The sequence below is a fragment of the Drosophila ficusphila genome, unplaced genomic scaffold, assembly GCF_018152265.1.
Source record: "Drosophila ficusphila isolate 14025-0441.05 unplaced genomic scaffold, ASM1815226v1 contig_414, whole genome shotgun sequence".
NCBI classification, from domain to species: domain Eukaryota; kingdom Metazoa; phylum Arthropoda; class Insecta; order Diptera; family Drosophilidae; genus Drosophila; species Drosophila ficusphila.
The window spans coordinates 20,123,046-20,137,698 of record NW_025064328.1 but is presented as its reverse complement, the minus strand read 5'-3'; the positions used below and the strand labels follow the sequence as shown (position 1 = coordinate 20,137,698).

Genomic DNA, 14,653 nt, shown 5'->3' with positions numbered 1-14,653 from the left:
TCTCCTTCACTGCGTTACAAATTTCTGACTGAAATTATAACACCCTTTGCTCTGCAAGGGTATAAAAAGAGTCGACTTATGTATAATATATGTATGAATAAGTTAAATCTTTCCGAAGCTGATTAACGACGGTACCACCGTTCAAGCTCATAGATTTGCTGTTAATAATGTGTTTCCAATAAACTAAAAAAATCTATCTTAACTTCCCCAGTGCAATTATGTAACTAACGTGAAGCCTGTCCTAAAGATTTCGATTTAGGTTGTTAGTATAATTTTAACAAGTGTTTCTCTAAAACAAATGAGCTAAATAACATTATGATTCTACTTTACAAAGTACAACAAGGGGGAAAACTTCAGACGAGTGTCCCGAATATCATATACCTGTTACTCACATAATGAATTTAAATTTACGTATCTCCTGCTAATCACTCTAAGCTATTGAAAGTCCTACAGTTTTTAAGGCATGGGTGTTTGCACAAAAGTAAAAAAAAAACAGCCACAAAGCCGGCGTTAAAATGGGAGTAAAAGTTTTGCAAAAACTCATAAGCTAGCACAGCTTATTAGAATACAATTACCTAGAACAGTATTTCCCTATGTGTGGGTCGCGACCCACTGATCGCGGGTAGATTTTGGGTGGGTATTATTTTTCATATATGTATGTAGATCTTGCATTTTTTTTGTGTAGATGGGTCGCGGTTCCGCCAAGTTTGGGAAACACTGACCTAGAAAACACATGTTTTGTTACAGAGGATCCACGCCCATCAAACCCTTGCGTAAACTGTTTCATTCGGCATACTTTATTATATCCATGCTTGGGGAAATATATTTACTTTGTTAGTCACCAATTTGTTTAACATTTACCATTGAGCTGGGAAGTTTTCATATATTACTTTGGAAGACAGAAAAGTGGTTCTAAAAGTTATTATAGCGTAAAACGTGTAAAAATATTACAAAGCTGACAGTTGGCTTAAACCTTTTCGTCTTCTTTTTTAGGGCAAAGATCCCAGATCATAATGGACGCTTTTTTACTTTGGCCTTAGCCCGTTAAAGATAAGAAGCAGATGTGTGGGTGTGGTACATATAATACAATACAAAAAATGTAGGAATATATTGTTTAGACGAAGCTGCCCTGGCAGAGAAAAGTTAAGGGAAGGGTCTAGCAAAACTACTTTTACTACGAGCAGCTGCAAAATAAATGTGAATTTCATGAAATAATGGCGCTAAAATACTTTATGATGCAAAATGTATGACGCCACCAACAAAGAAAACCCCCTTTACAGGGAGTGCAACTACATGATGATGAGGGGAACATGCGGAAAGTAGGTGGTGGATGGAGGATATGAAGGAGTACCAAAAGCTAAGTGTTGATCTGCCGCCACCAGCAAGTCAACAAGAGGCAAAAAAATCAACCACCCACAAAACATGGTAAATAGACAATGTTTCCGTCTGCCTGGCGGGGTTTAAGGTCATTTTCAATTTGCATAAATCATGTGAGACCATGTGGGCAAGGCAAAGGAACTGCACAGGCACAATGGACGCAAGTCTCGACTTTTGTACATCCAAAAAACAAAAATTTTTAGTCTTGCAACTCTTCACTAAATAACTAACTCATTATGTGAAATAACTACACCTGCGGAGTGTAAATATTTCTTAACAGTGCAACATGTCAACCCAATATAAAAATGCCAGTCTGTCTGATCTTTAACTAACTAAACAAGCCATTAGCTTTAAGCCTTAATCGCTGAAAGTATCCAGAAAGCCGTTTCTGTATTTATGTTAGTAGATAGATCGGATGACTATACTATTTTATACCCTGTTTATAGGAAACTAGGGTATATAACCATAGCTTCTTTTCTTGTTCTATATAAAATAGTCTCTGCGTTTTTTCGCTATCTTACTGAAAATGTACCAAATGTTTTGTAGTTATTGTACACAGTGTATAGTCGGAACGAGCCGGATCGAAAAAACAAAATTATCACTCTGTTGTTTTTGATCACATCGAGTTGATTTCTTCCAGATGGTATTTTTTAACTACTACCGAGTTTCGAATTAAATTTTATCAAAATCGGAGAAATATGTCATATCGCTGCCATAGGAAAGATCAGACAGTTTCCTAATGAAAATAATATGATCAAAAACAACGAAGTAATTTTTTTTTTTTTCAATCTCTCGTAAAGGATCTATCCGATACAGTTGGCCGATGCGGTCGTTAAAGATAGCTTTAACACTGAAAGACCAGTTTTCATAGAAAAAGGCAGGACAGACAGACAGACGGACAGACGAACAGACGTACAGACGTATTCCGATTTAGATCGTGATGCTGATCAAAAATATATATACTTTTGGGGTCTGAGATGTCTCCTTCACTGTACTGTACTTCATGGGGTCTAAGGTGTCTGCGTTGCAGACTTCTGACTGAAATGATAACACCAGGGTATATACTATAAATTAAAGATCATTTGGGGGAGAGGGTGTTATTATTTTCGCTAAAAACACTGAAATCATTTATCTTTATTATTTGTATATGTAAATAATGTTAGTAACTATTAATTTAGGTTCTAAAAACATAGAACAAAATTAAAAGCAATTTTTCAAAATGACACGGAACGGCTGCGAACAGGGGCGGACGCAGAGGAGGGTCCGGGGGGTCCTAGAAAAATTTTTGATCGGACCCCCCCAAACTAAAAAAAATATTCGATCGGACCCCATAGATTTTTTGATCTTTCCTATGGCAGCTATATGATATACTTTTCCGATATTTATGAAATTTTGTTCTCAATTTAATTTTTTAAAAAAATCATGCTCGTGGGATAAAAAATAACGATGTTATCAATTTATTTCCATTAATTCTATATATAATATATTTTTATACCCTTGCAGAGCAAATGGTATTATAATTTCAGTCAGAAGTTTGCAACGCAGTGAAGGTGACACCTCTGGCAGAGAACATAGTGTTCTCTGCAGCCACAAAATGTGCGCTGCGGGGGCATTCTTAACCGTAGTCGTAAAGTTCACCGTTTGCAATTGCCGCGTGCGTTGCCGAGTCGAGTTGAATTCAGAGAGGTCGAGCACTTTGATTTATAAGGCTACATTTGGGGCGGTGGGCCCGTCGACTATTTGGATCTTTTGTGAATCATGCCGAGGCGTTTTTGACTTTGATTTATAGGCTGTGCATATGCAGGGCAGACGCAGCACCCTATCCTACACCGCATGATGTCAAGCAAATGGCCAATTGCGCTGGGCATGAGCGACATACATAGTCGGCGCGGAAACGCAGACAACCAATTCTGCACATCTCGCTACAAAGTAAAAATCCTGAATGCAAAATATCAAAATGAAATTCCAACGTCGGGTGCAGACGGCATTGCTGCCGTAACCGAAATTGAGCTCAAAATTACGTTGCACTCGAATTTTCGACCGAAATTGGACTCTCGGTTCGCTTTTAGCCGCATAGTAAAATTTACGTAAAACCACATAATTGTGTCCAAATCATTTTGTTTATATGCGTTTAAGCGACCACATGCAGAAGCACAAAGCATATACATACATACATACCAGATGGTGGCTATTGCTACCTTACAAAAGTAGAACGCAGTTTGACACTATTAAGTATAATTTTTATACCCTTGCAAAGCAAAGCGTATTATAATTTTAGTTAGAAGTTTGCAACGCAGTGAAGGAGACACCTCAGACCCCATAAAGTATACATAGGTATATTCTTGAGGGGCTAGCAGAAAATTGCAAAAAATTGTCCGAGTTGAGCAGAAACGCTTTTTGCATATAAAAAATGAACGCCCGAGGTGAGCAAAAAACCGATAACGGTAAAAAAAATACATCCGAGTTGAGCAAAAACGCTTTTTGCACATAAGAAATCAATGTCAGAGATGCCACAAAATCATTATAAATTAAATAATTTAATTTTTCTAAAAAAAATTATTTTTGCAGTTTTCAGTTTATTTTTTTTTTTTTAGAAAAATTACCTAATAACCATATACACTGACGAGCAAAACTGTAACACGATTTCATTGTTTCAACTTCAAAGGTCTGTAACTTTTTTTCTAATGCACAGATTTTAAAGATCTTAGTCTGGTTTTGTAGGTTATATAATTTACTACTATTAAGTACCGTGCTTGATAGCGAATTGGGATACTGTAAGTCATTGCTACCAGTGTCTTAAAAAGCAAACAATTTCAAAATACCTACTTTTGTTTTCAAGGTTATATGGTCGGATGAAACAAAAATTAATCGCTTCGAGTCAGATGGGCGCTCTTGGTATTGGACTAGAGATCCCGCGATCCAGTCACCAAGGAGTGAGTGACAAACCGCTAGCGGTTCCATCATGGTTTGGGGGTGCATTTATTTAAATGGAATTGGTTCCTTGTTGATAATCGATGGAATAATGCGAAAGGAGCAATATCTATCCATTTTACAAGAAAATCTTCCAAAGGAATTTTGGTAAGTTGGGTCTTTCTGCCGAAAAATGCGTTTTTCAGCAAGACAACGACCCCAAGCACACGTCCATATTGGTAAAAAATTTGATTTCAAAACAGAAATTTCAATCTATGAAGTGGCGACCACAATCTCCCGACATTAATCCAACAGAAAACTTGTGGAGTCATGTGAAATCGCAGCTGGAGAAATATGCAGTTCCTCCAAGTGGAATGAAGGAGTTGTAAGAGCGGCAACAGGGCGTATGGAATGATATTCCCCCGGAAATGATACGACGGTATACCCAAAATATGCCCAGACGCATAAAAGAGCTAAAAAAGTCCAAGGGGATATGAACTCACTATTAAAAAATCATTAATAAAAATATTTCTTAAAAAAATAACCAAAGTGCAAAACTGTAACATTTGACTTTTTTTACAGTTTGGCGCGTCATTTTCTTCAACTGATATCAAATGGCTTTGAATTTTACTTAATAGTTGTAAATCATATAACCTACAAAACCAGACTAAGATCTTCAAAATGCGTGCATTATAAAAAAAGTTACAGACCTTTGAAGTTGATACAATGAACTCGTGTTACAGTTTTGCTCGTCAGTGTAGCAAATGTATTAATGCAAAAGTGCGCGCGCACAAAAAACTAAAAACTGAAAACATAACCTTTTTTTTTAATAATTACTTAATAATCATATATATGATTATGATTCATATATATATGCAAAAGTGCTATATTGATGAAACTTTCCCAAAAGTTGTGTACTTATTGCACGCAGTATATAAGTCGGAACGGGCCGGATCGGCCGACTATATCGGAGAGAATGAAATAAAAAATTCTCACACCATTGTTTTTGATCAGATCGACTTGATTTCTTCCAGATGGCGTTTTTTAACTACTATTGAATTTCGGTTTAAATGTTATCAAAATCGGATAACTCTATCATATAGCTGCCATAGGAAAGATCGAAAAATCTATATAGAAATATAGGAAATATAATTATAACTAGAGCTCGGATAGTTATGCACGAAAAAAGGCCAAAATATGCATGCAAATATGCACGAAAAATAGCAAAATATACTCAAGAATATGCATTCACAAATACAATAAAATATGAAAGAATCATGCAAAAAATAGTCATAATATGTTGGAAACGGCGGTTCTTTATTTAAAAGCTAATATTTTGCACAGATTTACATTAAACTTCGACAAATTTGGTGTGGTTTTGGTTCAAGATCCGATTTTAACGATTGGCTTCCCTGATCGGCATTTTCCTTCCTTCTATCTTTGGCAGCTTTGTGTTTTAATGATGCAATATGCTGATTTACTTGGAATATTTTTTTTCCTTGAACTGCACATTCACAATACGTACAAAATAAAACTGACCTATTTTTGACTTTCATTCTCAATATAAATTTGATTTGAAACAACCGATAACTTTGAATGCCACGAGACGAATGATACTTTAAGAATATAATAAAGCGTTTATTATGAATAGTCATTGAGAATCCATTAATAAGTTATCAATGTACCTAGTGTTGATAATTTGATGAAAATAAACAACGTGAAAGTCAATTTACTTTCAATTCCACGCAATAATCTTAAACACAATAAGATAGATTTGTAATAGAATGTATTAAGTTTTTTGTTGTTATTCGCATCAGAATGATTTTCATATGTCACAGCTAAATTATTGTCAGTTTTTATGAATGAAATATTAAAATATGCTCGAACATGCATTTTCGATCAACATACATATGTATGTACATATGCTCTAAGGAATGAAATATGCACTATATGCATGCAACATGCATTTGCATGACTATCCGAGCCAGTGGCGGATCCAGAGACGATTCTTGGGGGGGGAAATTGAACTTATTCTTCGATTTGAGGTTCAAACTTATTATTGCGAGAGAAATACAGTTCAAATTATAAAACAAAAATTATCCATCCCAATTTTTTGGTAAACAAAGTGGTTATATTTAAAAAGTCAACCATATCAAACAAGTAAAATTTTCAGGTTCTCTGGTTCCAAGGGGGGGGAAATTTCCCTAATTTCCCCCCCCGTGGATCCGCCACTGATCCGAGCTCTAATTATAACTTCGTTATTTGATGTCTGCAATTTTTGTACATGCAATACATGCATAAATAGTGGAGGTAAACCAGCCCTGCAGTACTGGAGGTGGCGATTGGCCTTGCGTAGTTGCTTACTTCGTCGGTTACTATATGGGTACTTACTATACTGACCCTACGGTAAACGAGCTGCGAACCACCCTGCCATGCGTAGTTGCTTACTTTGTCGGTTACCATATGGGTACTTACTATACTGACCCTACGGTAAACGAGCTGCGAACCAGCTACTAGCTAGATTCTACATGGGTACTTACTTTGGTGACCCTAGGGTTATCGAACGCCGAACCACCTAATAGAAATATGTATGCACACGAAAGGATAAACGAAAATTCATAATAAAAAAATAAGCAAATAAGCAAACAAAGCAAGCCTTTGTTTTTGATATTTTGAGCAAAAGGGCAAAGTAAAAGTTGAAAGCATAACTTCGATTACAGTTAGATCTATTTATGTTGCGCCGTTCTTTCGCTGAAACGCATTTGTGTTTGCCGGTTGTCAAAGTTATTCTAAGCATTGCAGTTGAGTGGAAAGAAGCGGAGCAAACGCAAATTAATTGGTAAGTAAAACTAATTATATTAAATATAAAATTTTCTTTTAACCGCAATTCGTATTTATTTCGTTTACAGATGGATGCAATAAAAAACATAATTGTCAATGACGGAATTTGAAAAAATCTGAGAAATGTTATGGCTAATGAGGTGGTTTTGGCTTATAATATAGATGGTGTTCAGGGGAAAGCGGCCTTAAAAAAGGAAATAGATTTCTATGGTGTTATGATTGGTAGGTATTTATAATCAGGCCTGTTAAATTTAAATTAAGATTAATAATCATTAAATTTTTCTTATTCCCAGATTCCATAAATGCAGTTGGAGGTATTGGGTCAGCTGAGGACCAGCTTCGAAAGGCATTGCAGCTCCAAAAGAAGAGGCACTTTAAAAACTCTACCGTTAACAAAAAAAATGAAGAAAATGTATTTATTTAAAAATAAAAAATAAGTAAATTAATAATGCATTTCAACAATTGTTACTTCTATTATTTTTTAATTAATAATGGGTACTTACATTACCGACCATTCTATGGGGTCCCATGTAAGTACTTACATTTCCGACCATTCCATGGGGTCCCATGTAAGTACTTACATTACCGCCCATTCCATGGGGTGCCATGTAAGTACTTACATTACTTCCCTTAATATGGGGCACTATTTCACTAGTTCCTGGGTATACGACACGGTGGCGATTGACCCTATTTGCGGACATTTCATACAAAAATGGAAATGAAAGATCGCATTGCTTGGGGCCGAAGGGTAAGTAGGGGTGGTCTACTGGTAAGCACTTATTTCACCAGCTACGAACCAGCGCGCAGTACTGCAGGGAGGTGATACATTTAATTTATAATAACTGGGTTCTTTTGGACCTAAGAACTTCAGCTCCGTTTTTTGTTATTATAGCTTTATATTTTTGTTTTTGTAACATATTTTAACCGCTATAGGCAAACACTATTTTAAGGTCTTTGCTTACATTTAATTGATTAAATTACCAACTTTAACATGAAAATTAAAAATTTAAATCAGACTATTCCTTTAAAATCATATTAAATTTGCTTATGGCCTCGCTAACATATTTCTCCTTTTCGACCAGCTCGCATTTTAGCTGGGTGCGCAGTTGCTGCAAATTGGGCATTGTGCGACAGTCACGAACGTTCAGCAGTGTTCGAAAGATATTTTCCCACATTTGCCGCTGGAAGTAGCGCGGGATATTTGCCTTTGGCATCCAAACGGTGCTCGGAGTTCGCGGCGCCACCTCCATGTACCGGCCGAAGAGCAGCACATGCATGACACTGACCAAGCCAAACAAATCAAGTTGATAAGTCCATGGGCGCTGGGTCCGCATCTCAATGCACTTGAACAGATCGTCATGATGGACATAATTAAATGTCTGGTTGTTCGGAAAGAGCTTAGTGTCAATAGACACACCGAAGTCGATAAGTTGCAGGCTTACTTCATTGGGATTCGCACACAACCTGGAACAGAAGGAACAAATCAGTTTGGCTGATAAACAGTTGAATAGTTTGCATGAAGATTACGGTCTCATTAAAAGGAAGTTGTCTGGCTTGATGTCAGCGTGAATAATGCCCATGGCGTGCAGGTGATCCACAATGTCAAGCATCTGGCAGCTCAAATGCATTACCACATATTCGTCCATATTCCTGTTGGTGGCACTCTTTACCTTGTTGCACACATTGATCAGGGATCCGTACTCTGAAAACTCCGAAATGTATACACTTGAATTGTTGCCGACAAGGGCATAGTCAATGTGTGAGTAGGCTGCAATCTGAAAATAACAAATCAAAAACAAGAAGGAAAGTTAAAGTCGATCGACTATATGGTCGCAGTTGCTTCCTTCTGTGGGTTACACACTTCTCTTAGAAAACAAGAAAAGAATATAGCTTCGGCAAGCCGAAGCTTATATACCCTTGCAGCCATCTAACACGTCGAACAAAATAAATAAAAGCTCAACAACATCGAAGCTATGTCGATTTTTCTACTAATTTTGCATATTTTCAACTTTTGTTCATATGGCAGCTATATGATATAAAATTTAATTGGTAATTCAAGATTCTATATAGATTTTTGACCTTTTCTATGGCAGCTATATGATAACGTTGTCGGATTTTGAAGAAATTTTTTTCTCAATTCAAGGGTTATTAAACAACTTTATATTTTGAAAATCATGCTCGTGGAATTAAAAATAACGACGTTATAATTTTTTTCCAATATTTCTATACATATTTTTCTATCTTTCCTATGGCAGCTATATGACAGAGTTATCCGATTTTGATAAAATTTAATTCGAAATCCGATAGTGGTTAAAAAACACCATCTGGAAGAAATCTAGTCGATATGATAAAAAACAAAGGCGTGAGAACTTTTTTTCAATCTCTTGTATGGGTGCTATTTTGGAATTCCAGCATGCGTTTTGAAGGTTGATTTAAGCGGAATTAATGCTTAAGCAATGCACTTTTATAATAATTTCTGGGACAGAAACAAAGGGTGTTTAAACTTACCATTTGCTCACTGGTTAAACGGCTGTGAATCTCCAAACATATGTAGAACTCCCAGTAGTTGGTTGGCCTTTCCTGCTTGAGGGCCACCTTCTTGCCGGACTTGAGATGCCGTCCTACATAAACCGAACCGTACGCCCCCTTGCCTATCATCTTAGATACCTCAAACTTCTCGTCGTGAACTTCCAGCAGGGTGTTAGGATGCAAGCGCCTGACATGACCCACCAGGTGGCAGTGCGGCAGTTTTTCAATGTACATGGAAAAATCAATTGACTCTAAAAGCGAACTAATAAGCTCAACACTGAAAGGATTTCGATTGGGGTCGGCCAGAGTTTCATTCAATACGGTCTGGTTGACATTGGTCTTGGGGTGCACGTACTGCTCTCTCGGGGGAGTCTCCAAGTCAGACTGCGACCAGGAGCGGTGCGACTGCTTTGGCGTCACCGGTGTTGTCTTGTAGTAGATACTTAGCTCCGCCGATTCAGCCTCTTCTGCGGAAGGATTTTGGACCGGCGGTGGGAGCAATGTCGAGTTTTTGATCATACTTATGTTAGTGGCAAACATTTCAGTGGCTGCGTTAAGCTCAAAAAATTGGTCAGAGGTCTTTGAGACATCCGACTTCTCTTTCGGGGGGGATTTTATAAGAGATCCTGTTATGGAACTGGTAAAGGACTTGAGCGTGGACGAACAATTTTCGGGATTTGTTGTGACAATCTTTGGAGGCATCTGCGGCGGACAGCTGCTTATTTCAGTGCAATCCTTCATAAACGAAGCAATCATATGGGACTTCCCGACTGTTTCCTGCTTGTCAGCTGGCTCCGCATAAACTGACTGCTGGGTTTCTGGCAGTGTGCAATCCAGTGCAAAACTGCAACCCTTTGAAGATGTAGTTTTTAAAGCCGGAATCTCGGGCTGGGTATTGTCAAGAAAGATTTTAAAGCTTTTCAGCATGGACTCTGAGTTTGGCTTGGGAAAAGTTCCTGGCTGTGTCTCGGGCACAAAGGAAAGCTCATTCATAAAGGAGTCTTCCACTTTTGCAACTCCAAGTTTGCTGCTGGCCTTTGTTAAGGATCCGATAGCATCTTTTGCGCCACTGAACGAATTAAAAGGATCGGAATCTTCCGGGTTCCAGATGCGCTTGGGAGAGCCAAAAGTTTTTGTTTTCGGCGGTGTCTTCCCAAACAATCCGCACAAGTCGCTTTCGTCATCCATATTGGGAAGTTGTGGTGGAGATGAGCATATTTCAGCAACCTTCGATCGGTGAAGCAAAGAAATCTCCGGCATAGCAGTGGGCATTCGTGGCAGCGTTTCTGTTTTGTCTTCCTGAAAGCAGGCCAGAACTTGGGGAACACGAGGCAACGTTTCGGTTTTGTCTTCTTGAAAGCAGGTCAGAGTCCTAGGAATTGTCTCTGTTTTATCCTCCTGAAACCGCAGTGACTTAAGCATCGGCACGCTAGGGGCATTGTGTTCCCAAAACTCGCGGCGGAAAAAGTTGTCCCCACCCTGTTTTTCCGGCTCCATGGCCACAGTGGGTAGCCCGGGATTTACCAGGCGCTGCAGGCGAATTTGCCCTGGAGTGCACTCTTCATTTTTGCTCGTCAGTTTTGCAGCTGTGTAGGATCCAGGAGAAGAAGTGATAGTCGATTTTGTGGTTGCGCCGCTAGCTGCCAGGCTCTGAGTGCCATGCTCAGAGGTCTCCAGTATGGTGGATAACTGTTTCCGCAAGGTGGGAGAGCGTGATTCCACTGGAGACTCGACAGCAATAGCAGCTGCTGGCTCCTCCACTGGCGGCAGTTCTTTAAGCACAGTTCCAAATTGTCGTGATGGGGCTTGCTTTTGTGTGCCTTTGGGAGTACTAACCGCCTGCGATTTTATAAACATGTTAAACATTTGCGTAGAGCAAGTCTCATCCTCGTCGAAATACGGTCCAGTGCTTAACGGCTTTGGTTTGTGCGTTGGCTGAAGGTCTTCTGTGTCTTCATAGATCTCTATTTTGCGTACAGGAGGCGCTGGTATTGCGAATCTGTCGTCTGACGATCCGACAGAATCCTCAAGTATTTCAATTTTCGGCATTTCAGATTCAATAGAAGGCTGAGAGGCGCTTGCCGCTGGCGGCAGCGTCGAGGTGGGTTCCACTGCAGCATTTTCCTCAACCTTCTCATCCTCTTCCTGAACCGTGGAAACTCTTCGTGGCATCATGGATTTCCTGGAGGATGTTGGGAAGAAACTCTTACGGCGTGGCATCTTGTTTCCGGGCAAGCAGACCGTTTCCTCCATGTCGAACTCTCCATGAACTGTGACATTGCGCTTTTGCAGCCACTTGGTTGCCAGCAACTCTTCGGGTTGGTACTCTTGCTGTTCCTCGTCGTTATAAAGTTTGTCAAAAACAATTTGAAGACCGGGCACCACCGGGGGCTTCCAATACTTATCTAGCTCGTCGAGCGGCTGCGACTTGGAAACGGTGGCGAAGTTTGGATAGCAGCGCACTCCCCTTAGCACTTTACCACCAGTGCCCCACCACTCGTCGTTGCGCTGGACTAAAGGGTGCTGTATATCGCGACGTTTTAGGTAGACGAAGGCGCGGTACTCTTCTGGCGACAACTCGAGGTTAGGGCGCGGGTAAAACAGACATTTATCGTAGCAAGGTAGTCCTTTTGCGTTCGGCTCGTCCTCAATGGTAACTGGCGTCACCCAAGCTTCCTGAGGTTTGTTCTTAGGCACAAAGTTTGGAGGAATCCTAAATGGTTGTTCCAGGCGACGTTCGTAGTTGGTGATGGGTGGCAGCGCCTGTTCGTCCACGTGTATGTCAAAGCCAAGGTTCGGCGAGGTGTTACTGCCAAAGATTTTACCTTGCTTGTGGCGTTTTGCATGCGCTTTGTTCCAGGAAACGGGTTCTTTAATATTTTCCTGCCCGCGAGCAGCGTCTATGATCGAACGAAGGCTTGACTTTACCTCCGGCTCGGGCACAAGCAGCGGTATATTCTCCTCAGCGTTTTCGTCGTTGAAGACTTGCACGTTACGACCAGCATTACGCAAACCACTCGAGCTTGGAGCATCCGTCTAAACATCGAAAAATATAAATATGTATATAAATTTACGGAAAAAATTGTTTTATCAAACAGAAAGAAGTTACCCACCTGAACCACGCCTGGCAAGCCACTCTTGACCGCCGCTCCGGTGCGTAGACTACCTACGCTAATAGTGTTGGAGCTCCGCTGGCGGCGACCGTGCAGTGACTGTAGCGCAAGCCGCCTCTCGTTGAGCTCCTGGTTAACAGCGATGGCCTCGTCGCCAGTGGTGTAGAGCATGCGTTGACCCACTGTGTAGCCAAAATGTTGGTGCGCCTCCCTAAGTTCCTCAAGCGGCTCTGCGCGGCAATCCAGTCCCAAGCGGAAGATCTCGTCAGCCTTGCGCATGTTGCCACTCAGATCAAGGCTGTACGCCCAGGCAATGTAGAAATCGGCTAGCATTGTCCCAATCCCGTGGTTGTACATTTGCTGGAAGCACTCGATCTGATCCTTTTGCTTCTCCATCTACCAACCAAAGAGATAAGCTATTTGGTTATGCCGACCTCCCATTAAAATGTAACAAGAATCTTACGAATTTTATAAAGAGCTTGATGAGCCTCCTGTCTTGCTTATACCGCTCATCGTCCTCGAATTTGGTAAGGCACTGGTGAATGGCCGCCTGCAGGCCGGAACCACTGCCACCCGCCGGAAAACTTTGTTCGATCCAGCAGATGTACTTGTACCATGGGTCAAGGGGATCGTCGCCAGCATAAGTGCGCACCTCCTCTTCCATTTGCCTGCGCTGAACCAATATCTCATTGCCGTGAGCCGAGTCCTGACTTAGCGAAGCCTGCAGCAGGCTTACATTGCGACCGCTAGCCAGCGGCTGGATGTTCTCTTTTGCTTTGTCAAAATCCATTTTGAAGTCCTTTGCGCACAAACACGGTCAAAGATTTTTCTTTGTTATTAAGCAGTTAACCAAAAATTCGCGCCGAAGGAAATGCTAAAGATGAACGAATTGATCTGTTCGGGATTTCGATAAGTGCACTTGGGTATGAATCGATACTTCCCATAAAACCTGTTTACACTAAGGGCTCGGCATGTATTACTTGGTATAAACTATTTTTCATGTTTGCCTTTATTCGCATTTATTATTAATATGGGTAAATGTTTACAATTGCGGTGCACGGTAAATACAGCTTAAACGATGTAAAATATGGAAACGATGTGTTTTTTCTAAAACTTCGAAAACACATCGTTTCCATATTTTACTTTATTTTTTTAAGCTGTATTTACCGTGCACCGCACTTGTAAACATTTACTTTAATATGTATTGGAAACTTGGAAAGAGATGATAATGTGAACTGTTTTGTTGAAACAAAAACCCTTTAAAGTTGATATACACAAATTAAATAATCGATAAACCTATTTTACAATCAACAAAATTGCTCTTGTCGTTTTGCCTAGCCTTAAACATCCAAGCATTTTTCTTGAAAGGTAAATCAAAGCCTTAAGTGTTTTTTTTATTTTCCTATCGCATATCGATAGTTCATAGAATTCACTCCGTTAGCCCTGGTTAGTTGCACTTAACGTTTTGCAAAGGCGCGCACTATCGCACTTTTTTTAAATTAAGATTAACCTACAGTGCAGTGGCGGATCCAGGATTTTGATAAGGGGGGGGTCCAAAATTTTTTAAGGGGGTGGTTGAAATTTTTTTTTCCCTTGAGATATATGCATAATTACCACGTACAGTGGCTCGAACCTTATTTCGTGCAAGAACAAAATAAAATTTCAAATCGACATTGCTGCCAAACTAGAAAAGATATCAACAAAATTTAAACGCAGTAATTTAAAGAAACTCTTTATTAACTATTATGACAAAGAAAAATTTACTAATCTACAAAAACAAAACAACTTTTCAAATAAAAATAAAAAAAAGAGGCACTTCTGAAGCTTATTTCGTGCAAGCACTTTAATGTTCAATAACTTAACTATTTCTTAATTTTTAAACT

General features: G+C 39.7%; 1 protein-coding gene across 1 annotated transcript; it reads right to left on the bottom strand.

The window, feature by feature from the left end:
• Positions 1–8,027: 8,027 nt before the first annotated feature.
• Positions 8,028–13,672, bottom strand: LOC108091137. Its single transcript, XM_017190172.2, has 5 exons — positions 13,234–13,672; positions 12,771–13,166; positions 9,637–12,693; positions 8,656–8,903; positions 8,028–8,592 (listed from the first exon to the last, which is right to left on the bottom strand). The coding sequence occupies exons 1-5, from the start codon at positions 13,558–13,560 to the stop codon at positions 8,145–8,147; spliced, it is 4,476 nt and encodes a 1,491-aa protein (XP_017045661.1). The 5' UTR covers positions 13,561–13,672; the 3' UTR covers positions 8,028–8,144.
• Between the last annotated feature and the right edge of the window lie 981 nt (positions 13,673–14,653).